The 26596-nt window shown below is 45.4% G+C and overlaps 1 protein-coding gene and 1 long non-coding RNA gene across 3 annotated transcripts; one reads left to right on the plus strand and one right to left on the minus strand.

The window, feature by feature from the left end:
- Positions 1-1764: 1764 nt before the first annotated feature.
- LOC133093347 (uncharacterized) lies at positions 1765-9738 on the plus strand. The gene is made up of 3 exons (XR_009701262.1): positions 1765-1835; positions 3299-3389; positions 9629-9738. It is a non-coding gene; the product is annotated as an uncharacterized LOC133093347 (long non-coding RNA).
- Positions 9225-24725, minus strand: POPDC2 (popeye domain containing 2). 2 transcript variants are annotated; one of them, XM_061193140.1, is made up of 4 exons: positions 24235-24725; positions 20465-20573; positions 14511-14922; positions 9225-9405 (listed from the first exon to the last, which is right to left on the minus strand). In XM_061193140.1, exons 1-4 carry the CDS (start codon positions 24723-24725, stop codon positions 9320-9322), a joined length of 1098 nt encoding a protein of 365 aa, XP_061049123.1. In that variant the 3' UTR covers positions 9225-9319. The 2 variants fall into 2 exon arrangements, with proteins under 2 accessions (XP_061049123.1, XP_061049122.1); XM_061193139.1 differs by lacking the exon at positions 9225-9405 and having other exon boundaries at positions 14413-14922.
- Between the last annotated feature and the right edge of the window lie 1871 nt (positions 24726-26596).

The following is a 26596-nucleotide window of genomic DNA, read 5'->3' on the forward strand; positions in this document are numbered from 1 at the left end:
GGGTTGGGTCCTGGGCACCTGGTTTCCTCAGTGATGACGGCTGGGCGGTGTCTGGGGACCTGGCCCTGAGGGTGCCACCAGCTGAGATCTGCCCCTTTGGCCGGGCCTGAGCACTGGCGGCAGGACCCAGCCTGGGTGCTGGATGAATGCTCCCGGGCAGGGTAACCGGCCCCCGCAGGGACCCCCTCCGCTTAGCCAGGACCAGGACCTCGGAGGGTGAAGGTTGAGCCTTGGAACCTTGCCCTTTCTCATCAGAACAGAGAATAACATTTGTTTTGGTGGAGGTTTACAGGAACATTGTGACCTGACCGTGACCTGACCTCAAGAACAAAGGATCTGACACCAAGAAGTTTGCAACAACTAACCACGCCCCTCCCTCACCTTTCCTATAAAAGGGCTTTGCTGAAAGCTTTCAGAGAGTTGGGGTATTTAAGGCATGAGCCACGTGTTTCCTTGCATGGCCTTGTCACACTGTGCGTCGGGCACACGGATTTGTCCTCAGTAACAATTGCAAGAAACAGGGAAAAGAGAAGAAACCAAATCGGAGAAAGGAGAAGGAGTCGCCAGTGTTTTCCTCTCAGACACTTCAGGGAGGAGCAGGCATGAAGGCCAAGCTGTCCAGGGGCAGGAGATGGGGGGCACCAGGCCTGAGCCTGGAGACACCAGACAGAAAGGACCTCCTTCCTCAGTCACACATGAGTCAAAGAGAAAGAGTTCTGGCTTGAATAGTGGACAGAAGCCAAAGAAAACTGCAAAGCAGAACTAGACGTCTCTAAAATCCCACGTGTTAATCTGACCCAAGTTGAAATGGGTAGCAACTGAGTTTAGCAAAGCTCTAACCGTTACCACCTAAACGCCAGACCTGTAGCACTGTGTGAGGTGCCGGGACCACCGCCACAAGTCAGAGTCCGCCCAGCCCTCTGGTGCCTCCAGAGGGAGTCTAGGGGGAGAGGAGGGCTGGGCGAGGTGGCCCCAGAGGATCTAGGGTCCTGCGAGGACTGGTGATACTGACAGAGCTGGAGGGAAATGGCGAGAGTGTGGGAAGGGAGGGGACGTTGACACTAGCCTTGAGGGACGAATAGGGTTCAGGGCTGATGGGAGGGGCAGAGGGCAATTCCAGGCCATTGAGCAGTTGGCAATTGCAATCATGTGCTGTGCAGAGGAGGACTCCTGGGAAGCCTCACGTCAGATAAGTGAACCAAAAGTGAAATAAAATCCCATGACCTCCAGGGAATTTCTGAGTAGGAGTCAGTGTATAAATTCAATGACGATTAGAAGTGAAACTGCTGAGGGCATTGCTCCCACTTCTTCAGTCATCAGAATTTGCGGAGGCGTCTACAGGAAACCAGGGTGTCCAGAACATACAGGGAAAAAGGCACAGAGCCTTTAAGGTGGACTCGACTCCCCTCCCAGGCAGTTCCCCCAGGGTCCCGCACAGGCGACTGCCTCTCTCTTCCCTTCGCCATCACACGCTCTGGCCTCTGGTAGGGGCGGAGCAGGCGCGCAGCTCTTAGCCCGAGACTGTTATCGCGAGACGTTAGCGCAGTAGTTAGAGGTCCTGCTCCGCCAGCTGTCAGCTTCGCAGGGCTCTCGCGACAGAGAGTGCGGTGAGAGGCGGATCCCGGCCTTCTCCCTGGGGCCCTCCAGGGCCCTTGGCCTAGGGGCCGGTGGGTGAGCTGGGGGTCCGGGGACAGGCTGAGGGCTGTGTCCCGCAGAGCTCCAGAGCCCTCGCCACGGCCGACCACTGGCCGGGCCCAGGACCCAGCTCTGCGACCTAATGGGGCTGCAGTCCATGGAGGCCTCAGCAACTGGAGTATATGGACACTGCCATTAAGGTAACAGCTTCAACCAGCTTCAGTCTCTCCATTCAAGTTTCAAAAATTGGTACAGCCGAGACCGGTTGTCTACCCCTAGGAGGCGGCCAGAGGTCAGGGTTAGGCTGCAAGGACGTCGCACGTGGTTGCTTCAGGTCCGCCTCTGTGGTGGGCTGTTCTCAAAGAAGGGCGACTGTGAGCTGGGAATTCGCCTGATTGGTATTCGCCACAACATGTACTCCTTCTGATCCTACACAAATGACTCTCTCCAGTGTAAATGAAAAGCCTGAGGGCCGGCGGGGTCCCGGGCGCCTGGCGGGCGTCCTCAGTGGTGACGGCTGGGCAGGGTCTGGGGACCTGGCCCTGAGGGCGCCACCAGCTGAGATCTGCCTCGTGGGCCGGGCCTGGGCACTGGCGGGTGGACCCAGCCTGGGTGCTGGATGAATGCTCCCGGGCGGGGTAGCCGGCCCCCGCAGGGACCCCCTCCTCTTAGCCAGGACCTGGACCTCGGAGGGTGAAGGTTGAGCCTTGGGACCTTGCCCTTTCTCGTCAGAACAGACAATAACATTTGTTTTGGTGGAGGTTTACAGGAACGTTGTGACCTGACCTCAAGAACAAAGGATCTGACACCAAGAAGTTTGCAACAACTAACCACGCCCCTCCCTCACCTTTCCTATAAAAGGGCTTTGCTGAAAGCTTTCGTGGAGTTCTGGATTTTTAAGGCATGAGTCACCCATCTCCTTGCATGGCCCTGCAGTAAACTTTTCTCTGCTCCAAACTCCGACGTTTTGGTATTGTTTGGCCTCACTGTGTGTCGGACACACAGACTAGCATTCGATAACAGTATCTCACAACCCACTGACCATTTCAACGGCCTTGATTATTCTCCTGGCTTTGTTCTCTCTACTCAAGTCCCCTCAGAACTTGAATATTTGGGAAACAGCTATGCTCTGCCAGGCGCTGTGGTGTGCACTGAACACAATCTCCCTCCGTACTGCTTTGAGAGCACCATTTCCCGGTTCACGTCCCACTGCGTTGTGACTGGAGCTCAGATTCCACAGCTGGTCACTGAGAGCTGTTGCTTCTCTTCTGCAAGCATGCCTTACTTGTACCTCCAGCCCACAGACTCACATGCATCTTTTACCTGGATTTTTTTCTGCTTTGCCTACCTTTCTCTGTATTTTAAGGCACAGCTCAAAGTCAGCTTCTTCACGAACCCCTCCTGATCCCAGAAATGGGAAGTGACACCTGCTGAACTTCTGTAGCTCTTGTAGTGGTTTCAACTACTCATGTAAGGCTTTCCACAATGGACTGGAGTAGTGCTTATTTGTATATGTATCAGGGATCCAGCTTCACCTTAAACTGGTTATGAGCCGCAAGAAGCCTGTTAATCTTCAGAGGAGTCAGGCCCAGGGAGCTTGACTTAATAAGGCCTTGGTGGAGATGTGGGAGAGTGCCTATAATTCATGTATCTTCTTTTCTAGATCTGGAGCTCCTTCAGGGCAGAGACCATGAGTGATTCACCCAGCAAAGCATGTGGTGTCCAGAATAGTGTTTGACAGCAGTGGATATTTAGTAAGTATTCATGAGATAAAAGAATATTTATTGTCCTCTCCTTAGAGCAAATCTGACTATATGTCAGGCTTTATTCTAGAATACATGAAGTTGTAACCCAAAGATTTTATTTTCACATGTGTGGACCTCTAGCATGGGATTTTGTAAGAGGTTCACAAATCCATATAATGTCAACAATATTATGGAGACTGAATAAAAACAATGCTTTGTACATATATGTAATGCTCTGTTTCAGATAGGTAAAGATACCATTGTGGTAAATTTTTTAAGTCTACAAATTTATCTATAACCCTTATTGGAATCCAAATGTCTTATGCCATTACATATGACATTAGATAATAAAAGCACAACTTCTACCACGTTAAGGTCTGATCCATTTATTTATTTATTTGTTTATTTATTTATTTTTGTGGCAGTCCTTGCTGATATTTTTATTTTTTAAAGAAAGGAATACAAATCACTTTCCAAAGTTAGCTTAAATGCTATCCTGCCTGGGAGGAAGGATAATGGGCTAAATGACTTCTCAAGTTCTTTCTTTCTTTCTTTCTTTCTTTCTTTCTTTCTTTTTTAGGATTTCAATCCATAATTTTTATTTTTAAAAAATTTTTATTGGCGTATAGTTAATTTAAAATTTTGTGTTAGTTTCTGCTGTACAGCAAAGTTAATCAGTTATTATACATATACATATATCCACTCTTTTTTAGATTCTTTTCCCTTATAGGCCATTACAGAATGTTGAGTGAGTTCCCTGTGCTATACGGTAGGTCCTTGTTGGTTAACTATTTTAAATATCGTAGTATATACATGTCAATCCCAAACTACCAATCTGTCCCTCCCCACTATTTCCCCTCTGGTAACCATAAGTTTGTTTTCTACATCTGTGACTCTATTTCTGTTTTGTAAATAAGTTCATTTGTACCATTTTTTTAGATTCCATGTAAAAGCGATAAGGTCTGATCCTTTTAAAAACAAACACACACACATTAAAAGCGGTTCCCATCCTGAGGAACATCTGTTATATACCACATGTGTGTAACAACAGCCCTGCCTGGGCTGTCCTGCAGCTTGGGGGGTGGCCCCACACCCCAGGTAACATTTTTGAGTCTCAGTTTACAATGTACAAAGAGCTTTTTTGTTGTTTATTGCTTCATTCACCCCCTACAACAGCCCTCAAGGATTGACAAGAGAGCTGTAGCATTTGTCAAGACTGACAAAGGGCTTCTATTGTGAAATGTACATGGAAGAGACAGAATTCCAACAAGAAAGAAAATAAATACATAGTATAACTTTGGGGAAAAAAATGAGAAAAGAACAGAAGAGCAATATAGAACACACTGCAAAGTTCTACAAAGCACATAATCGGAATCCTAAAAAGTGAGGAACGAGAACACAGGGCAGCCCTGAAGACAGGGCAAGAGGACAGACAGTGGTGGTGAGGTGAGGTGGGTGTCTTAGCTGGGTTGATGACATTGAGCTGAGAACTGAGTGACCAGAAGAAGTCAGCCAGGAGAAGGTATGATTGAAAAACATTGCAGAGAGAAAGAAAAACTGCAAAAGCCCTGATATAGAAAGGAGCTGGGTGTGTGTGAGGAGCACCCAGAAGTCTAGTGTGGCTTAAACGTGATGAGTGAGAATATGAGCAGAATGGTGTACGGCTGGAGAGACTGGCAGGTGGGGTCTTGTGGGTCATAAGTAGCTAAAAGAGTAGCATTCGTCAGCATTCCTTTTACTCCCCCACATTGCCCAGTCCCTTTAATCAACAGAACACAGAGCTGATTATTAAGTAGGTCCATGTGACTAGTAGAAGGGATTCGTGTCACTTCTGGGCCAAAGCATCAAAGAGCCAGCACAGGAACGTCAAGCTGTTTCTTTCTTAAGGTGACAAAGCCAGAAGGTCAAAGTAGGTTGAATCATTGAGTTGCAACATGAAGACAGTTGCCCTGATGAGTCACACAGATACTCAGTAGACTTTAAGAGCAATAAATCTGTGTGCCATTAAGTCATAATAAGCTGATTCTGACTAATATCACATGGTAAGAAATTTGGATTTTATTCTAAGTGGAATAGGAAGTCATTTGAAATTTTGAGCAAGAGAGTGAAGACGTCATACACATTTTGAAATGACCGCTTTGTGTAGAATAGATTATGGGGAGGAGGGACAGGAGAAATCAGGAGCCAGTTATAAATCTATTAAAGTTAATCTAGCTATGAAATAATGGGGGCTTGAAATTAGTGGTGGCAATGGACATGGTGAGTTGAATTGGGGATATATTTTGAAGGTAGAACTAACAAGTCTGATGTAAAGACTCCAAGGTTTTGGGCCTGGGCAACTGAGTGGAATGAGAATGAAGAATTATAAAACTTTTTTGGTTTAAAGATCTCTTTCATAGGACAGGGGAAAAGAGAGAGAGAGAGAAACTTCCCAACTCCTTTCACAAAGTCAGCATAACCTTGATATTAAAACCTGACAGTGATATGACAAGGTACATAGATTTAAAACTCCTAAACAAAATATTTACAAACCAAGTTCATAAATACATAAAGAGGAAAATACATCATAATAAGATTGGATTTGTTCCAGGGATGCAAGTTTGTTTTAACATTCACATATCTATTAATGTAGTTCATTAACAGAATAAAGCAGAAAAATAAACTCAATTAGTGCAGAAAAATCATTTGATAAAATTCCATACTCAGTCATGATTTAAAAAACCCTTTTAGCAAATTAGGAATAGAACTTCTTTAATCTGATAGGGTATTATAAAAACCTAATGGCACATGTCATACTTAATGGTGAAATATTGAAAACATTTTCCTTATGGTCAGGTATGACAGAAGGATGTCCTCACCATCCCTGATATTCATCCCTGTACTTGAGGTCCTACCCAGTGCAACAAGTCACCAAAAGAAGGAGGAGGAGGAAGAGTGGGAAGAGGGTGCAGGGAGAAAGTATAGGTCAAGAAGGAAGAAATAAAGCATTATTTAGAGATGACATAAATGTATCTATGGAAAACTCTGAAGACTCCATGGATTAGTAATTAGAATTGATAAGTGGATTTATCAAGATCTCTGGATGGAAGTTGAAGATACAAAAATCCACTATATTTCTGTATACCAGTAATAAAATATTAGAAAGTTAAAAATTAAATAATAGCATTTACAATAGCACCAAATTCATCAAATACCTAGACATAAATCTACTAAAATCTGTGTAAGGACATCTGTATGGAAAACTACAGAACACTATTGAGAGAAAAATTTAAAAACCAAAGTAAATGAAGTATTATGTTTATAGATTGAAAAATCAATATTATAAATATATCAACTCTTTACCAACCTAATCCACAGTGTGAATGTAATTCTAATAAAATTCCATCAGAGTTTATATTTTTGTGGAAATTAACAAGCTGCTTCTAAAATTTATATGGAAATACAAAGGGAAGGGCCAAGAATAACCAAGACTTGAAGAAGAATGAAGTTTGAAGACCACCAGATATCAAAACTTATAAAGCTACAATAATTACAGCCAGGTTGTATTGTCAACAGGTAGAAAAATAGACTAATGGAACAGAATAGAAGATCCAGATACAGACCTACAGATATATGGATACTTGATTTATGACAAAGGGGACACTGAACACTAGTGTGGATAGGATAATCCGTTCAATAAGTACTCCTGTCTATTGGATATCCACCAGTAAATAAGAAATTTGATCCTTACTTTATACCATACACAAAAATCAAATCCAGGTTGCTTATAGATCTAACTGTGAAATGTAAAACAATGAAACATCTAGAAGGTAGCATAGAAGAATATCTCCAAGGGAGGAAAAGATTTCTTAAGCATGATACAGAAAGCACTAGTGATGGAGGAAAAGATTGAAGATTGATAAATTACTATATTGAAATTAAGAACTTATGTTCATCCAAAGACACCATTTAGAGAAAAAAGAGTCACAAATTGGGAGAATACACTTGAATACATATAAGCGACAAAGAACTTTTAACTCGACTATTTAAAGAATTCCTTAAAGTCAATGAGAAAAGCATACAAACAAATAGAGAAATCGACAAGAACTAGAATAGCACTTCACAAGAGAGGATATCCATATGGCTAATAAAAACACAAAAAGATACTCAACCTTATTATTCATCAGGGAAATGAAAATTAAAACCACAATGACAGGGCTTCCCTGGTGGTGCAGTGGTTAAGAATCTGCCTGCCAATGCAGGGGACATGGGTTCAAGCCCTAGTCCGGGAAGATTCCCCCATGCTGCAGAGCAACTAAGCCCATGTGCCACAACTACTGAGCCTACGCTCTAGAGCCCTTGAGCCACAACTACTGAGCCTGCGTGCCACAACTACTGAAGCCTGCCCACCTAGAGCCCATGCTCTGCAACAAGAGAAACCACCGCAATGAGAAGCCTGCGCACTGCAATGAAGAGTAGCCCCCGCTAGCCACAACTAGAGAAAGCCCGCGTGCAGCAACTAAGACCCAATGCAGCCAAAAATAAATAAATTAAAAAAAAAAAAAGAACCACAATGATATGCTGCTACATACACCCAAATGGCTAAAATGAAAAAAAAAAAAAGACAATGCCAACTATTCGAGAAGATGAGAAGCAACCAGAACACTCATACACAGTGGGAATATTAATCGGTATAATCACCTAGGAAAAGTGTTTGGCAGTATTTACTATAGTTGAACATATACATACCCAATACCTCAGTAATTCCAGTATATACCCCCCAAATGTGTACATATGTGTACCAAAAGATAAGTTCAAGAATGTTCATAGTAGCACTATTCGTAATTGCCCCAAGCTAGAAACTACCCAAATGCCTATCAATAGTGGAATGGATAAGTAGATTGTGGTATATTCACACAACAGAGTACTATACAGCAACAAAATGAACAAACTCTTGAGAGAGCAAGGGTTGCCCAAGGATTCCCAGCTGTTTCAGCCCTCAGCTGTTTGAGTCTTCCCAGCCTGGGCCCCAGACACATGCATGAAGAAGCCTTTGAGGTGATTCTGGCTGTAGCCACTGTCTGAATGCAACAACACAAGAAACCCTGAGTGCAAACAGCCCAGCTGAGCCCAGCCAAGCCCCACTTTTGTGAGCAAAACAAAGTATCGTGATGATTTTAACTCACTGCTTTAGGGATGAATGTTACACAGCAATAGGTAACCAGAATACATGTGGCGGTATTTGGGGGGAAAAAATAAAATAGAATATGTTAAATTTGTAAGTCTACTTTAAAATGTTTAAGGAAATTTAATTAAATAGATTTGTAAAAATCCGTCTAAAAACTACTGTTTAATATTAGGGTCATAAATAGAGGGAAAGATTTGTAAGTTGAACTTAGAAGCTTAATGGCAAACTAGGTTCTAAAATTTCTACTTCCCTATGTTGAACCTTAATGAAAAAATTTTTAAATAAAACAAGACAAAAACAGTGAAAACTTCTTGGATAGCTGACTTCATTGATCCTTTCAGAACGCTGAAAGAAACAACATAAGGAAAGGAAATGAGTGATTTATTGAGTGCTTACTAGGTGCCACGCCATGTCCTAGGTGCTTTACCTGAATCAACTCATTGAATCCTCACAACCCTGTGAACTGGGTTTTATAATCCCCACTTTACAGACAGTCAGAGAGGCTATGTGACTTGCCTGAGATTCTGCAGTTAGTAAAGGATAGAATCTGTGCTTTTGCACTTTTGGATGCCTTCTCTGGGAAGGAAGGCTGGTGAAGGCAAAGTTCTAAAAGTCACTCGGGGGCCTTGGTGTGGCTGCAGCACTTTAGCATCTTCTGTGTCTGCTCCGACCTTGCCCATGAGCCTTCCGGAGGGTGAGAAGAGGGGTGTGCACACGAGTGACCTTCCTGTGAGGATTGACGTGGCCAGAGAAAACGATGGTCCATTGATCCTTACAGTTCAGGAGTCAGAGTTGGAGCCAAGGGGGCTCGTCCCCTGGACATAACTTGAGAGTAGCTCTGGAGAGGAGTTCTAGAAGCTGTGGAAAGACAGAGGAAGGAGTTCAGCACTGTGGCTCCAGATAGCTCGCATAACTTCACAGGGTTCTTTTCACGTCTTTTTTTCCTCTACCAGTTCCCAATATTTTAAGTGTACCCAATGCCTAACATAATAGGGGCAGATGTATCTTTGAATCATTTCCTTCTAGAATATTAGGGTGAGTCAGCTTTGAAGTTATATAGTCCAGTCCTCTCATTTTATAGGAGAAGAGACCAAGAGATCAACTTCGGTTGCTTCCTGTGAAGAATCTATACGCTTCTTATGAAGAATCCTACCTAACATTACGGAATGAGTTCTCAAAATTCTGCATAGAAAATTGGTGAGTTTTATAAAACCCTGTCTTTTATTTTTACAAAGAGAGGGATAGGTAAATGAGGCCTGTAAAACAGAAGTAGAAGAATAACCTGGGGGTGGGCCCGGGTTGTAGGCTGCTGGGATCCCGAGGGCAGGGAGGGAACTGCTGCCTCTAACTTACCTGCCTGAACACGGAGCCTTGGCAGGTCGAGTAGAGCTACCATCTAGAGACCCAGACCCTGAGGCCCCAGGCAGCTCCTGCCATGCCACCTTCAAGGGCAAGTCTTCTGCCGCAGGAGGCTTTCTAGTGGTTCTGGGAGAAACATGCTATTTAACAACACTGACAGCTAACTAAGCACCTTACGGCCACTTCCGAGGGAAAGAGCCTGAATATAGTGTGACGGTGATCAGTCTCTCCTGGGCAAATAAAACAGGTGAAGGTCTGGCTATAGCTTAGTTATTCAGGGGCCAAGGAGCTAGTGTGTGCTTTCTTTGGATCACCACCTTTTTGCTGTTCCTTTTGTTGTCAGGGAATCCTGTCAGCTGCTACCTTCCTTGGAATACCAGACTGGAGGAAATAAGATGGGAAATCATGTATCTCAGAGGAGGAGGGCTAGGGAGTGGAAGAGAGAAGCAGGGGCAGCGTGGGGAGGAGTTTGTTAAATAATTCTATACAGAACAGAATTTTAAAATACCTTATACATTGAACTAGTGCTTTATAGCTTACAAATTGCCTTTGTGTACTTAATCTCAATTACTCCTCACAGCAACCTGGTAAGGTAGACAGAGGCTACCTATCTACTTATCAGTAGGTATTAATTATCTATAAGACTACTAGCCCTGTTTCGCAGATGAGGAACTGCTCTTGAAGGTGGTTAACTGGCAGGACTAGAGTCACATCTTAGAATCACAGAATCATAGCATCACGGAGTTAGAAGGCACCTTAATAGCAATAACCTAAGGCATCCTTCTCTCAGAGCTTGAATCACCTTAAAAAAAATCTCTGAGAAGATTTCTTCTGATCCCTATTTGAATTCTTCCAGTGACGAGTAACTCACTACTCCTTGAGGCAAATCCATTATTAATACTGAGCTAAAATCCTCTCCTTATAGCTTTCAGCCCTTATTAATTCATTTCTGTCCTCAAGAACGTCACCAAATTAAGGGAAATTGTAATTCCTCTTCTTTTCAAAATTTGAAGGTATTACTCTTGTCCATCTCTTGCAGATTAAGCATCTTACATTCTTCCAGCTGTTACTCATGATTACTCATAATGTGATTACCTGGCACAGTGCCTGAAATACACAGTGGATACTCAGTGAATGTTTGTTGAATTGGTTCTCTGGCCCTTGGTACTATGTCCTGGTCCTGGCCTCCTTCCTTGACCACAATTAGCCTCCATGTTGTAATCTGTTTCTCATTTGTTTGTTTATTTAAATAATAGAAAGGAAACAATATATAGTATTTACTTTCAAACCACAAAGTCTTCAGAACAACTTGAAAACATAAGCAAAATTGCCCAAATTTCAGACAGCTTCCAGTTAATTTGTGATAATGGACTCATTATCTGACTTAACCGACCACTTCAGAGATGCATTCATTGAGCATCTCTTTTAAGTAAGACATCAAATGGAGCATTGTGGAGTGTGTTCATAGAATTAACTGGAAAGATTCTAGTGAAGGCAGGGTTAATTTGAGGTCTAACTGTAAGCCCCTGCGTGAATACATTATCCTACAGCACTGCTTTGCATGTTAAAAAAAGTAGCACCCAGTTGTGGATAATTCTGGGCACCACCAAACTGAAAAATGTGCTCTCTTCAAAAATAAGCTCCAGTAGAACCTCTGACTATTTTTAGTTGGTCTTAAATTGGCTTGGTGTGAGGGACAAGCGCTGGCGTCAGTGTGATGAAGCTGTGTCCTGACAATGCAGAATCCAGTCAGCTTCATGCCTCTTATGCAAGTGCTGGGCGGGGATGAATAGCGATGAGCTTACAATTTTGGTCATTGAAGAGCCAGGGACTAGATGGTGAATTGTGCCCTGCTTTAGAAAGGAAACAAGAGTCAGTTGCTACCAATCACGAGGGACTATGCTTATTCATTACAGTAATAACCCTAAAAGGAGCTTGATGGCAAATACGTCAAACCAAACACCCTAAAACACAATTCGAGGAAAAGGTCTCTGGGTTAAATTATCCCATTATCACAGACTAAATCGAAAGCCGTCTAAAATTTGGCCGATTTGATCACGTTTTCAAGTTGTTCCGAAAACTCTGTGGAAGTGAACAATGTGTTTTTTCCTTTCTCTCGATTACTTAAGCCAAAGAACATTTAAAAACCTACTCTCTTTATACTACAAATACTAGTACTTTAGAAAGTGAGTTATGTTAGCAGTTTTCTCATCTTGAGCCTCAGAAAAGGCTGAATTTGGAAAGAGGCCTTTTATGCAATAGTATTAAGGGTGGAGGACCTGGAAGATGGAGTCGTGACCGCCCTGCATATGAGCATCTGCACTGTCATCACGTGGTAGGTGATAGACTCTTCACAGGTACAGAATGGAGAGAACTCCTAGTCAAGCAGGACCTACCACCCAGCAGGGAGGAGGACAGTCCCAAGTCACAAGAGAAATCATAGTGAAGTATAGCAGCGAGTTCTTGCTGGAAGACACGCTGATGTCCTGGGGCTTGTGTCCATTATACTGTTGACTGGCTGCTTCTCTTTCCTCCTCTGAACAGCACATCCTTTGCCTTCTCACATAAACCCAGGAGGGCCTTTGGGGGCCAGCTGGGCCAACACACTCACATGAAGAAAGTGAGGTTCAGTGAGGTTGTGTGGTTGGCAATCAGTAGCAGAGCCAGACATAGCAGCCAGGACTTCGGGCTCCCAGCGTGGGTCTCTTTCTTGTTTACAACCCCGCCTGCCTCTTAACGTTTGGGATAACTCATGCATAAGATGTGTAGCCACTAAAGGTGGGAATTTTCACACCTTCACTTGAATGGTTTTCTTTATAGGCAGAGGGAGAGGTACTGATCTTGGAAGAGTCAGGACTAAAAACTAAGTTGGGGATACAGGGCAGCTTAGGAAGAAGAAGAGATAGAGCAAAATAGGAAGTGGGGCAAATGGGAAGAAGGCAACAGAGAGATAAATACAGCAACAGTAAAATGGGGAAGACGTGGAGGACAAATATGGAGAGGGGAAATTAACCGAGAAGAAGAAACAGGCCTTTTTCTTCTTAAGAGCAGCAAACTGAGGGAATCAAGGACTGAGCAGAAGTCAGAAGGAAGGGAGAAAGAGGAGAACAAATAGAGCCGGGAAAAGAGAAGAAAGCCAGGAAGAACATGAGGACACGGAGCTGCTGTGAGTTCAGAGTGTGTGCAGGTGGGTAGGTGTGTTGGACAAAGAGAGGGACCCACAGGACAGAATCCATATGCACTGGTGGGGGGTGGGCGAGTAGGGTACAGTGGGAAGGAGGCAACAGGTGAGGACAACACAAATGGAGGAGGTCAAGAAAGTGATTTCGGGTGCCAGACGCTGGTTGTAGGACTCTGCTTCCATAGATTATCAGTTCCACACCTATGAAACCAAATAGCTAACCTTTTATCATTTGCCTCTCTTGCCTCTTTCATCATTTATATGACTTGCTTTTCAAAATATACAAACCTTCACTTACTTACCTCACGTACCCTAAATGCCTTCCTCACTGAACTAGTGTCTTGGGAAAATAGTCAGTGTTTCCTAAAGAATGATTAATCTCTTAGCTAACCCTCCCCCACCTTGGAAATGCCTTCCGAATTGGGAACAGTGTGATTTTCCTCAGGAAAAGCCAGGCCTGCACCATGGTTGGCTGGAGTCGTAGAGGAATAAGTCACACAACATTGTGAGAGCAGCCAGGGGGAACATGAAAGCAGTTACCCAGAACTGCTCAGCACACACTTTCTTGTACACTCTCCTAAGGTGTGAGGGAAATCCTGCACGTTAGTCCCACCCAGATTACGCCCACTCTACCTCCCGCAGGTGTGGTTTTCTGGGAAAGTCACCCTATCATAGTAATATTCAGTCACAGCAGTGTCCAGTCCTGTGCCTGAGCAAATAACACACTTTCCACTGGCACAGAGGAGAGCAAGGTGGGGACATTTTCCTCCCAGAGTCATTAGCCTCTAATCACAAGCCTCTTCGAAATATTCGATGTTAACAGAGGTACCTGTCCAATCCAGGCTAAATAATGACTGCTTTCCAGAGCTGACTATATGCCAAGAAGAACCATTAGGAATTAGAACCATGCCAGCTTTTAAAAAAATCCTTTAAAATGCATGCCACAAATAAAATCCCCTTTAGTCTTAGCTGTGGCCTTAGTTATTAGCACAACCTTGCAAAAAAAATTAGCATCCTATCTGCTTGCTCAAAATGTTGACCAGCCAGCCCACTTTCAAAAATGCAATCACACTTAATAAGGGATGAGTTCAAAAAAAATTTTTCTTAAAACTCTCATGCTTTGTGTGCACCAGGAGTGAGTTGCTATCTGCAGGGTTGGGTTAATGCCACTTTCTGGGAATCCTCGGGAGGACAGGCTCCATGAAACGATCTTTTGCCCTTACAAACCCAGTTAAGGCCAGCTGTTGGCAAGAAAGCGGCAGCTGCCTTCTGAGTACTTACACAGGATCCTGAGCCCGGCAGCCGTGCCCATGTTAGTTCTCCCCTCACCTCATGTACTCCCCATCACTCTGATAATCCATGAACGATTCTGATCCCGACACCTCCTCAAAATCCTCCAGCACCAGACTGGTAGAGTCCTCACCCAGGACACTGCTGTCGGGCCTGGACATCCTGACCCAGGGAGGAGGTGCAGGAGGGTTGGCGGCCGCTGGAGGTGGGGAGCTAGGGGGTGTTTGCTGGACAGATGTGGGCAGGGCCTGAGGAGGGGGGGATGCAGCAGGCTCACGGACGTCCTTGTCATCCTTCTGAGACTCTGGTCCTGCATCTGGGGCAGCAGGACCTAGGACGTGGTAGAGGCTGGGGAGACGGATGTCGAAGCGCAGCCCGAACTTAGCAAAGAGCTTGTCATTGAGAGCGTAGAGCTTCTCCGAGATGTCGTAGCCCAGCAGGGCCGAGAAGAGGCGAGAGATGTATCGCTCTTTGGCCAGAAGGAGGTGGAGACTTTTCCGGGGCCAGGAAATGTAGCTACATTCAGTCTCGGCTGTCAGAGTGACCTGAGAGGGGTCAGGAGCAGAGAGTAAAGGTTGAAACTAGAAAATGTGTCCATGCTTAGCACAGAGAAATACAGCATTTACTTGGCAAACTGCTGCACTTTTCCTGAAGAAGCTGTGGAAGTAGCTCTCCATGACCTTGCCTGGAAGAGGTCCTATGACTGACTTTTACTGCGTGCACTGACATGACAGGGGTGGGGGGTGGTTGTGTGTGTGTGGGTGCTCTTGTCAGGAGCCCTGAGATCAGCCCTTCACTCGCTGGGCCCTCACCTCCTGCAGCCTGAGTATCCACCTCCGGTCTCCTCAGCTCTCCTACTCTGTGTCCCATGGCTGATCTCACTAATGGCTACAGAAGGTTCTGAGCCTGCTGTGATTACAGGAGAGAACAAGGGCCGCCTAGTGCTCAGAAGAAAGGTCAGGATGCTGATGACAGTTTGTTTTAAGGATAAAAAGAGATAATATATTGGAGTGGGGACACAAAAAAGAGTTGGAAAGAATTTCAGTGAGAGAAGAGCCAGGCTGCATCCAGTGGACAGAATGCTGGCTTGGGATTCAAGCCCGTGAGCTGCTCTTGACTTGGGCCCTACAAGTAACCAAATGGATCCGATTACTGAAGTCAGAAAAAGGGCACAGAGGAAGAGGAACTCTTTCTTTGGGGTTGGGGGGGCCGCCACCTTGCAGCATGCGGGATCTTAGTTCCCCGACCAGGGATCAAACCCGTGCCCCCTGCATTGGAAGCCCAGAGTCTTAACCACTGGACCTCCAGGGAAGTCCCAAGAGGAGCTGTTAAGAGCATAGCGTAGAAGGACACCCCACTCTCCATTTATTTAGACATCTAGAAATGTCTGGGCACTCGCTACGTGCCCATGATACAAAGCTAAGTTACACTTGCAGGGTCAATAACGTGTGCCCAGCACAGAGTAGGTGCTTGATAAACCTTGTTAAAACAATGATGGTAAAGCTAGGTTTCAAATGAAAACATGCTTAGGATAATAAAGAAAAAGGGTGTGGAATCACACAATTCTTTAATACTCTGGCCATAATACTTTAAATGTGAGCAGGTTGGCAGAGCTCAAGATGATTTGTGAATCGAGACAGTGGAAATGAGGAGGAGGACAGCAGCTGACATTTACTGAGAGGCGACCACATGTTGGCATTGTGTTAAATCCTTTATGTGGGTCGTCTCATTAAAGGTAGGGTTGGCTTTCCAAACATTCTTTGTTAGAGATCGTATATAATCCTTTTATTTCTTTGCCTCCAGAACTCCCCCTCCCCTCCCCTCAATCATCAGCACTGAAGTCAGGGCTCTAAATTAACTCATCAAGACCAGAAACAAGTTTCAAGTTCTGGCTTTACCGCTTTACTAGCTGTGTGACATCAGATGAATTGCTTAATCTCTCCGGGCTTGTTGCCTCATGGGAAAGAATTATTACTCATAATCCATCCATTACTAATTTGGTTCAGCAAGTAATTGTCACATCTGCCATAACCTGTACTTTCGATGTACTTAGTAACAATTCCCAAACAAGAAATAAGGGTGCTGCACATGAAGTGGGTGTGCGTAAGAGCTAATCTGGACGCAAACAGCGTCCTCAAAGCTGAACACAAAGACCGTGGGCATTCTTGTGAACATGCTGTTACTTCTTCCATCTTAAAATGAATCAAAATTTTAAAATTAAAATCCTTTTTCTTCACTTCACTTCCTTGGCTAGCTAACACTCCATTGATTTGCTCTTCTTTTCAGCAAAGCTCCATGAAAAAGTTGTCTATACTTGCTGTTACCAATTCCTCTTGCACTCTCTCTTCAGCCAGCAAGGCTTTGCCCCAGTGGTCCACAAACTGTTCCTGGCAAAGTCACCAATGACCTCTACATTGCTGAGTCTGACAATCAGTTTTCATAGCATTCAGTCTCTCCTCTTTGATACTCTTTACTTGGTTCCCAGGATGCCATACTCTCCTGGTATAATCTCCTGATTGGTCCCTTTCAGCTTCCTTTGCTGCTTCCTCTTCTTCCCTCCAACTTCTAAACACTAGAGTATCCCAGGGTTAATGGATTCTTGAACCCCCTTTCTGTCTACACGCACTCACTTGGTGATCTTGTCCTATCCAATGGCTTTAAATATCATCTGTGTGCTGTGACTTCTCAACCTCAGACCTTGTTCCTTAATTCCAGACTCAAATATGCAACTGCCTTTGCAGCGTCTCCATTTAAATGTCCACAGATGACGCAAATCTAACCCTCCCCAAACTGGACTTCCTCTCTTCTCACAAAGCCGATACTGTCGTAGCCTTCCTTATCTCAGTTGATAGCAGCTCCATCCTTCCAGTTGCTCAGGTCAAAAGTCTTAGAGGTTTTGTTAATCCTCTTTCTCTCATGCACTACATCCAATGCATTAGGAAATCCTTTTGGCTCTATCTAGAAAATATACGCTCTGGCCCTAGACGATGTGGCTCCATATCACCTCTCTGACTTCCTCTCCTACTATACTCTCCCCTCCCTCTCTCTGTTCCAGCCACATTGGCCTCCTTTCTGAACCTCAAACATGCTAGTCCTTCCCATCACCCAGCTTTTGCACTGGCTCTTCCCTCTGTCTAATATGCTGTTCCCCCTGATATTCTCAGAGCTCACACTACCAATCACTTCAGGTCTTTGCTCAAATGTCGCCCATTCAACAAAGACTTCCATGAACACCCCATTTAAAATTGCAACTACAGTTGACCCTTGAGCAACACGGGTTTGAACTGCGTGTGTCCATTTAAATGGGGATTTTTTTTGAATAGTAAATACTAAAGTACTACACAATCGGCCGGTTGGTTGAATCTGAGGATGTGGAACCCCAGATATGGGGGAACATATATTTGGCGGTTGGACCATAAATTATACATGGATTTTCTACTGCGTGAAGGGTTGGCGCCGCTACCTCCTGTGCTGTTCAAGGGTCAACTATATCTCTCCCTTAATTACACTACTCTATTTTTTTTTTTTACTAGAAGTTATTATCTTTTAACATATTACATAATTTACTTATTCATTATGTCTATGGCTTATTTTTTTTCTCCCCTACTAGAATGTAAATTGCATGAAGGCAGGGACCTTCATCTGTTCTATTGACTGATATATTCCGAGCACCCTTAATAGTGCCCAGGTGAGAATTCCCTGGCGGTCCAGTGGTTAGGACTCTGCACTTCCACTGCAGGGGGCACAGGTTCAATCCCTGGTTGGGGAACTAAGATCCCACATGCCACATGGAGTGGCCAAAAAAAAAAAAAAGATAGTGCCCAGGTTACAATAACTGCTCAATAAATACTACTGAAGTGAATGAATGAAATCAGGAGAAGACTACCAATCTTGTATGTTGCAAAACAACCTGATGTCGTTTTCTCATGTCCTATGTAAAATCCTTCCTAAAGGTCTTCAGGAAACCAATGGTTTGACTGATTCCCACATTCCCACATGCACATGTCTGTAATAAAGTTTTGACCAGCTCTTTCTTTAATCCTCACCTTCGAAGCTGGGTGAATGGATTAAATAAGCTGACGTACGTAAAGAGACCTTGGGTCCAGTAAAACATGATGCAAGTTGGAGAAATAATGCCGATTTTTGTGTGATCCCTCCCATGCTATGTTCTTGGTGACTAATGAGAGGGTCACAGTGCTTAACAGTCAATAAATTCTTAATTGAATTCTTGAGAGGTGTGATGGAATATTGATTCCCTTGTGGTAAACTCAGTAAGAATTATGATTCAGTCACTGTGGATTCCCTAGTAGTCAACAAAGACTATGCAATTGCAAAGGCAAGGACAAGATGAACTACAACCCGAGACAACACTTGACATTTGCAAAGAGGAAATGGGACTTCACAGAACGAAGAGCAAATATGTGGATCTCATTGCTCCCAATGGGGATGCATGCTAAAAATACAAATGGGAGAAAGATGACAGTCCCTACATCCCTCTCAGATGACTGAGAGGCCATCTGGGGTCACAGCCCTTCCTTTCAAGCATAACTTAGGGGAGGACGCCTGGCTTATCCACCACCTGTTTCTCAGTTTCAGTGTCAGAAACAGAGCCTGGTCTGGCTGGCTCAGGACCTGACTCAGGCCTCCTGAGGGTTCTTATGGTCCTGGGAGGGTTCTCAAAGGAGACTGCTGGGAGGCTTGGAGAGGACGTGAGTGTGTGGTGGATGAGGCACGTTCAGAGGGGATCTGTGGCTGGTGGTCTAGGCAGAGGGATCAGGATTGCCTCTCAGGCTCTGTCCTCACAGAGCCAAGAGTCAGGGTGGGGCAGAAGCAGGCCCAGCCAGGTGGCACTGCCTGGCATGTGTCTATTCTGGGGTTGGCTCAAATGCTCGCCTGAGGGACTCCCTGATAGAACTGGTAGGAGACACAGGGAACCCAGTACTGGCAAACTATCTGGACAGGGGAGTCCCTATAATGGTGGGTATGTGTAAACTCCACTCTCCTGGTAACCCTCCCATTTTAAAAAAGAATAGAAATAGTGGTGTCAGGCCACTTGGCTTTGCCACTTTCTAGATGAAGACCTTGGGCAAATTACTCGAGGTTTCTAAGCCTTAGTTCCCTCATCTGTTAAACATGTTAATAACAACATTCAACCCAGAGGACGGTTGTGAGAATCAATAAGGCAATAAAATAGATAGTGCCTGCCACATGCTAGCCATTCAGTAAGTGAGAACTACAAAGAAGGTAACTGGAATCTGAAGGATTGGCAGAGAAGAGAGGAGGGCTCTAGCAGCCAGGCCCTGAACTTGGAGTGTGTATGTGATGTCCTCTGGAGCCCTCTGAGACACCAACTGCCCACTGCCGAGCCAGTTCAGCGAACCTTTACTGAACACCTACTACTGTGCACAAGGCATTGCCCTTTGGAGCCTGAAGATGGAGAGGAGAGCCCAGATTTCTACCTCAAGGAGTTTACTATGCGAAAGACAGAAAGGAAACCAAATCGTTAGAGACATGTGCGCAGTCAGCATGGTAAAAGGAATAGAAGAGGCATGTAGGCGGTGTGCAGGGGGGAAGCTGGTGAGGTCAGCCTGGGCAGGCCTCAGAGGAAGTGAGATGCCATGGCCTCCTCTGGATGAGGAAAGTGCGTTTCAGATAGAAGTGACAGTAGGAGCCAAGGCATGGCCATTGCAAAACAATGTGGTGTGTTTAGGGAAGTACTAGTAGTTCGGTGGGGCTGGTATGAGCAGGAACTGTGAGGAAGGAAGGGGCTGGAGATGTGGCTGGATGTCACTAAAGGTCTTGAGTTACTCCCTAAGGAGTGTGGGCTTTTCCCTTGTGGTCACTGGGGTCTTCTGGAAGAGTTTTTGGCATAGGAGTGACATAGCCCCCCTCTCAGGGGTCTACACCTCCCTACCCCACCCTTCCTCTGCCAGGCACTTTTTCCACAGGAGGAGAGTGCTCCCACCCCGCGCATCATATTGGCAGTTGTTCACATGACAGATGTAAGAGGGGAAAGATGGAGGCAGGGATATTGCTGGGTTACAGTGGGATGGGCTGGGGCGGTGCTGCCATGGGGCTCCCTATTACCTGGAAGACCCCCTCCGCAGAGGGATGCAGCGATTCCCACTCGGGAGAGTCCATGAACTGGTAAGGAAAGATGTAGTGCAGAAACTGCCCGTCCTGGCTCACACGAACCCTGGCAAAGGGAGAGAAGAGACTGTGTGGGAAAAGGGAAGTGGCTACCCGAATCCTCTCCGAAGTCTAAGTTACATGTTAAAAAGTGGAAAATGATTAGGGTCCAGTATGGGCTTTTTCCTCTTTTCCCCAGAAAACTCAGAGTCTCAGCCTCAACCTCTCCTCTAAAGTGAGTTATACTGGGAAAGAAGGTTCCTCTATCAGGCAGAGGGGGCAGATCAAAAAGATCTCTAAGGTGCATCCTGTCCATTTGGAAGGAGCTACTGTTCCACTTTTTCTGGCGCTTTATTGGCTAAACAATTATGTATGGAGCACCTTCTGTGTTCCTGGAAATCTGGGAATGTGGAGATGATCTGATCCTTGCCTTTAAAGACGTCACAATTTAGTGGAAGTCACAGGCACATAAATAACTGGCTGTAAGTCAGCGTGTGCTACTGTGGGACAGGAGACTAGAGGACGGAGAGAGCTTAGTTCTCTCCAAGTGGCAGACTTCTCAAAGATGATATCTGAGCTGAGTTTTGAAGGATGAATAGGATATTGAGAAGCAGATCAGAATGGGGATGGAGATCTGAGAAATCCAGTGTGGAATTCTGTTTTCCAATATCTGCTTTTTCTCTTCCTCCATATTTGGAATTTTAGCTGGGTTCATGGCTGCCCGGCTAAACTACATTTCCCTACCCCCCTTGCCGCGAGGTAGAGCCATGTGATTACGTTTTGGCCAAGGGGATATTAGCACTCCACACCTTGCTCCTAGTGAATGCCTAGATATATATGTATGTGTGCAAATTACCAAAGACCACCATCAATTAATAAATTATTGCGTATTATCTGACAACCTAAAGATGGAAGACAGAAGGGGACGTAGGTCTCAAACCAAGCCCAGGATGTGGTGTCAACCTACACTCTCTGATGGCAGAAATGCACCTGCTCCTACAAGACCTATCAATATGTGTAGATAGCCATCAGAACTTCCCTGAGTAATGAAAGGATACAAGGAAAGATGAAGTGCCCCGTTCTCCTACCTCACAGTCTTCACATATTCTGTCCCCTCCAGCTGCCTTTCTTCCCAATCCCCACCTTCTCCTCAGGCCTCAGCTTAAACATTCCTTCCTCCAGGAAGTCTTGTCTGGCCGCCCCAGGAAAGTTAGGTCCACCGCTTAAATGCTCTCATTGCACTTTGCCTTTCTCCTTGGAAATACTATGTCTGTTGTTCACCACTATGTCAAACATGAATTAGTGTCTCTCTTCATAGACTGTAAGGTCCGTGAGTACAAGGAAAATATTTTTCATTTTTTAACACAAGATCCCTAGTCCCTAGCCCTCTTCATAAATATTTTTGGAAAGGGGGAGGGAGGAAGGAAGGGAGAAAGGAAAGGAAGAAGGAAGGAACGATCAAACAAATGAACTCACTGTGTCACCATAAATGGGACCAAAACCTCAAAGAAAAGCTTCTCTAACAAAGGAAGAAAGACAACAGGAAAGAAATGAGGCTGCTGCCACACACATCAGATCCTCCCGTCCTCTCCCCAGGCAAGGAATCTGGACACCCAAGCAAGCCACTGAGGAAGGACAAGATTTTAGAGTGTGAGTAACATCTAATGAGCCTGCATGACTCCCTGAAGCCATTCACATTGTATATTGTATCCTTTGTAGTCTGAGTCTCCTCTTCCTTCTTGATCTCCTGGACATCAGGTAATTTCATCCTCCAAGAAGAGCTTAGATAGTTAGTTGCCTCTTCAGGAGTTCATGCTTGGGATTGTATATGAGAGAAAATCTCCAACAGTAAGCACAGCTTAACAGGGTGATGAACTTTGAGGAAGTCACTTTGCCCTTCTGAGTCTTGAAAGGGATTGACTGCCTTATGAAAATAAAACAAAAAGGATGTCTGAGATTTCAGCAAAGCGCTCCAGATGAGAGTCTGCACGTGAACTGGGGAGGTCTCCACAAGAAGCCTCCATTTCCTGGCGTGGAGTTCTTGTCTGCTGCTTTGAGGTGTTTGGTACCTCACCAGCCAAAGGTACGATGATTCTCCTTTAAAGCTGGAGCCTGGTCATATAGACTAGAAGCCCCTTTCCCCAGCTCCAACTTAGCAAAGTTGAGACAGGATGACGTTGAAAGATCTCAAAACAAAACTCTTACTTCCAAACCTTGCAAGGCAAGAAAAATATCAAAATTGTCTAATTTTTGGCTCAGGTTTTGGATGCCAAGTATAATAGGAAAAGCCACACTGAGAGGGAAAGGCCCCCTCTCCTCTTCACAGGGACGTGGTCTTCTACAAGTTCATGGTAAATCCATTATATAAAAGATACCTGAACCATACAATAATCCTGATGTATGGTTTATTTACACTTCAGTTCACCCATAAATGAAATGAAACATCACAAAACCTCATAGCTCATTCAACCCAGGACCTCAGACTCCAAACAAAATAAAAACATGTATACATCACACTTTGATTCTATACATTAATACATAAATGCATATTATTACTAGTAGCAGTAGTTGTTGTAGTACCATCATCATCAATGTCAAACTCCTTTTTTTCCCCACTGTGGCTGGCGGTGTTATCTGGTTTCTTTCTTCTTTTTTTTGAAATCAGACCCTTCTGATTACTTTCTTGTCTTTCTACCACATTCTTCTGGTCTCAAGAAAGCAGGAAAGAGGAAATTAAGGACAAAGCTTTTGAAATACTCTACTTGCTTTCCACAGAGCCGGCCCAAGTACGTACCAGGTTAAGATGCTTACTGTCAGATGCTTAGCTCCACATACAAGTCCCACTAGGGCAATATTTCAAAGAATTCACAATTTCCTACCAACTGTGCAGCACAGAGCTCCATGGTATATTTGTTCAGACGAGATCAGTCAATGGCCAATGCTCGCATACAGCCTGACCAGGCATACACTAATCCTGACAAAGCCCATTTCTGCTAAGGTCTGACTGTCAGCCTCCTTAAAAGATGTCAGCCAGGTGTCTCCACCATATACTCAAAGAGACACACGTGGACATCACTACTCCTCCCTCACTGTCTGGCCCGCAGGTTTATAGCGCTTTACTTCTTCGTCTGTAAGAATCTCAATAGAACAATTGGAAGTGGAAAAGTGGACAAGGGGTATTCCTGCTCCATACCTGGGTATATACAGAATGGCTTTACCATAGAATCTGTATGGGATATTCCCCAAGATCTTTGATGCCCTGGAGGGAACAGGGGTTACAGGAAACCCCCTCTGTTTTGGCACTGTTTCTTGTACATACTTGGCACTTAGCAAATGTTGAATGCATATGGAAGGAATGAATTAATCTTATTGAAATGTCCAGTTTTCCAAAGCTTACAGAGATATTGCTGCAGTTTAGGCATGACGTGCTGGCGTGTGTGTGTGGTGTGGTCATTTCAGACCCAGGCTCAAGAAACGCTCACCCCACACCTCCCAGCACAAGTGCACACACAATCCTTCCTGCCAATCAAGGTGCCTCATGAGCTAGTTTCCTCATGGAAAATGCTAAGAAAGGGGAAGCAAGCCCACGCTTAGAAAAATCTATTTTGGTTTGTTTGACTTGCCACATCCTTCCTCAGTGGAAGGGACGTGAAATGGAAAGGGAGGCACTGGGAAATTAGAAGCGTGGGCGTGGGGAAGAAATGCTGGGCATTGACAGAGCGGCTTACCGGCCAGAAAGCAGCAGGGACAGGCGGTCTATGGGCGTCTCGCCCTCCACGGCGTAGGTCTGCTCCGTGGCCAGAGCCAAGACTTGCTCCTCGCAGCAGCGAATGATCTCCTTGTACGCTGGCAGGGGTACCTGCAGGGGCAGGCACAGCGTCTTGTAGAGGAGCTCGAACTCCTCGGGGAGGGTGTCCTCGCGCAGGCGGTACACCAGGTGTGCCAGCTGGAGCACGCAGGCAGTCGCCAGCAGGACGCTCCAGAGGACGATGTCCAGGCCGCAGGCATCGAACCAGCCCCACAGCACACAGCACAGGTAGCCCGTGCCCAGGAAGCCAAAGAGGTAGAAGCACCCATACACCCCGCTGCCCCCCATGAAGCCCAGGAGCAGGAGGCAGGTGGCCAGGTGGTAGACAGCCCCTTCCTGGTCCCGCCTCCAGCCGACGCACAGCGGCCCGCTCCAGAGGAGCTGGCCCACTGCGCTGCCGTTGCTGCTCATCTTCGGGCCTCAAAGCCTGTCGGGCTCTAAGACCGTCCCCACGTGGGAAATCCAGGAAGTGGGTTAGCCTGTCCTCTCAGATGTCATCTCACCATTGGCTTCTCCCCACCAGCTCCACCTTTCCTGGGAGGAATGCTTCCAGTAGCTTGGGGAATGAATGGCAGAACATAATACACTTCATGGAGAACTGAAAACCTTTCTTTCTCTTTCCCTCAGCAAGGCTCTGGCCCTCCCTGCAGAGCTCTGACGAGCGTGCACGGCTCCAGGTTTCTTAGGACGGTCTTCACACTTGGCTCCTGGCAGGAAACCTAAATTGTCCTGAGGAAAAGATAGGACTATGGGGCTGAAAACTTCAGCAGTGAGGGATAAAAAAGCAGCCACATCCTGCTCTCTGTTGTCCCCGAACAGAATGAGGAGAGCCCAGCACGGGAGGCACATTTGTGCTCCATTTGGAATGCATCTCTCTTGGCACCGGAAGAAAGGGTGACCCCAGACGGATACCATGTTTGGAATTGGAATCCAAGAGGTACTGGCAGTGAGAAAAAACAGGCCAGGCACACAGGCAGGCTGGAAGAGCACTTAACATACCTCCCCAGAGGACAAGATAAGACCTGGGGCAAAAGAGGCATGTGGGTGTGTGTGTGTGTGTGTGTGTGTGTGTGAGAGGGTGGACAAAGGGAAAGTGAGCACAGAATTTACTGTCACACCTCAGGCAGGACACTGTCCAGAGCCCCCTCTGGGAGGGCTGGGGGCTCTCCTGAGGTAGGAGGACACTTCAAGGTCGGAAAGTGTGGGACTATTATCAGAAAAAATCCTAACAGTGAGAAGTGGAAAACCCCTTGAAGGCCTTTATGAAGTCACGTTGGAAATATGACTTTATTTGAAATAGGCATTTATTTGACAACCATTAAACAAAATTAGCTATGCAAAGCAGCTTTTTGAATTCTGACTTTCTCCTGCGTGTATCTGGATCTAGTAATAGTTAATACAATGGTAATACATTGCTCAGACCATCACCCCACCCACCCCAATATTGGCAAATTATAATAACCATCACCTATTGAACACCTACAAAATGACAGACGCAGATTAGGTATTTTACATACACATGATTTAGTCATCACACAACCATTCCAAATAAATATTATCCTCCTTCTACATCTGAAAGAAACTGAGGTTTAGAGAGGTAACAAGTACCAACAGGTAGTAAGTGACAGAGGCCGGATTTTTTTTTTTTTCTTTAATAAATTTATTTATTTATTTATTTTTGGCTGCATTGGGTCTTTGTTGCTGCGTGCAGGCTTTCTCTAGTTGCGGTGGGCGGGGACTACTCTTCATTGCGGTGCGTGGGCTTCTCATTGCAGTGGCTTCTCTTGTTGCGGAGCACGGGCTTCTAGGCATGCGGGCTTCAGTAATTGTGGCATGTGGGCTCTAGAGCGCAGGCTCAGTAGTTGTGGCACGTGGGCTCAGTAGTTGTGGCTCACAGGCTCTAGGCGCGCGGGCTTCAGTAGTTGTGGCGCACGGGCTTAGTTGCTCCGTGGCATGTGGGATCTTCCCAGACCAGGGCTCGAACCCGTGTCCCCTGTATTGGCAGGCGGATTCTTAACCACTGCGCCACCAGGGAAGTCCCAGAGGCAGGATTTGATCTCATCTATCAGACTTACTGCTGTGTCCCAAGTAGTTTGCACAGTTAGTGGAAATACAGGACGAGATCCATGACTCCTAACTCCACTCCCCCCAGAAAGTCTGAGGACGTTCAGGAACTTCTGGATGAACCTGGGGTCTACCTTGGGTCATCAATTTGAAATCTGGGAATATGCAAACACTAAACTAAGAAATGTCCCTCTGGCTTCCGCATGACTCCTTGATTT

Source organism: Eubalaena glacialis, chromosome 6, assembly GCF_028564815.1.
Source record: "Eubalaena glacialis isolate mEubGla1 chromosome 6, mEubGla1.1.hap2.+ XY, whole genome shotgun sequence".
Lineage (NCBI taxonomy): Eukaryota > Metazoa > Chordata > Mammalia > Artiodactyla > Balaenidae > Eubalaena > Eubalaena glacialis.

Excerpts from the sequence above, each read along its gene's own strand:
- POPDC2 (XM_061193139.1), bottom strand. The coding sequence starts at position 24,725 with ATGAGCAGCAACGGCAGCGCAGTGGGCCAGCTCCTCTGGAGCGGGCCG. Across the intron at positions 20,574-24,234 it reads TCCCTGCTGCTTTCTGGCCG|GGTTCGTGTGAGCCAGGACG; the intron begins GTAAGCCGCTCT and ends TCCCTTTGCCAG. Across the intron at positions 14,923-20,464 it reads CTGCGGAGGGGGTCTTCCAG|GTCACTCTGACAGCCGAGAC; the intron begins GTAATAGGGAGC and ends GACCCCTCTCAG.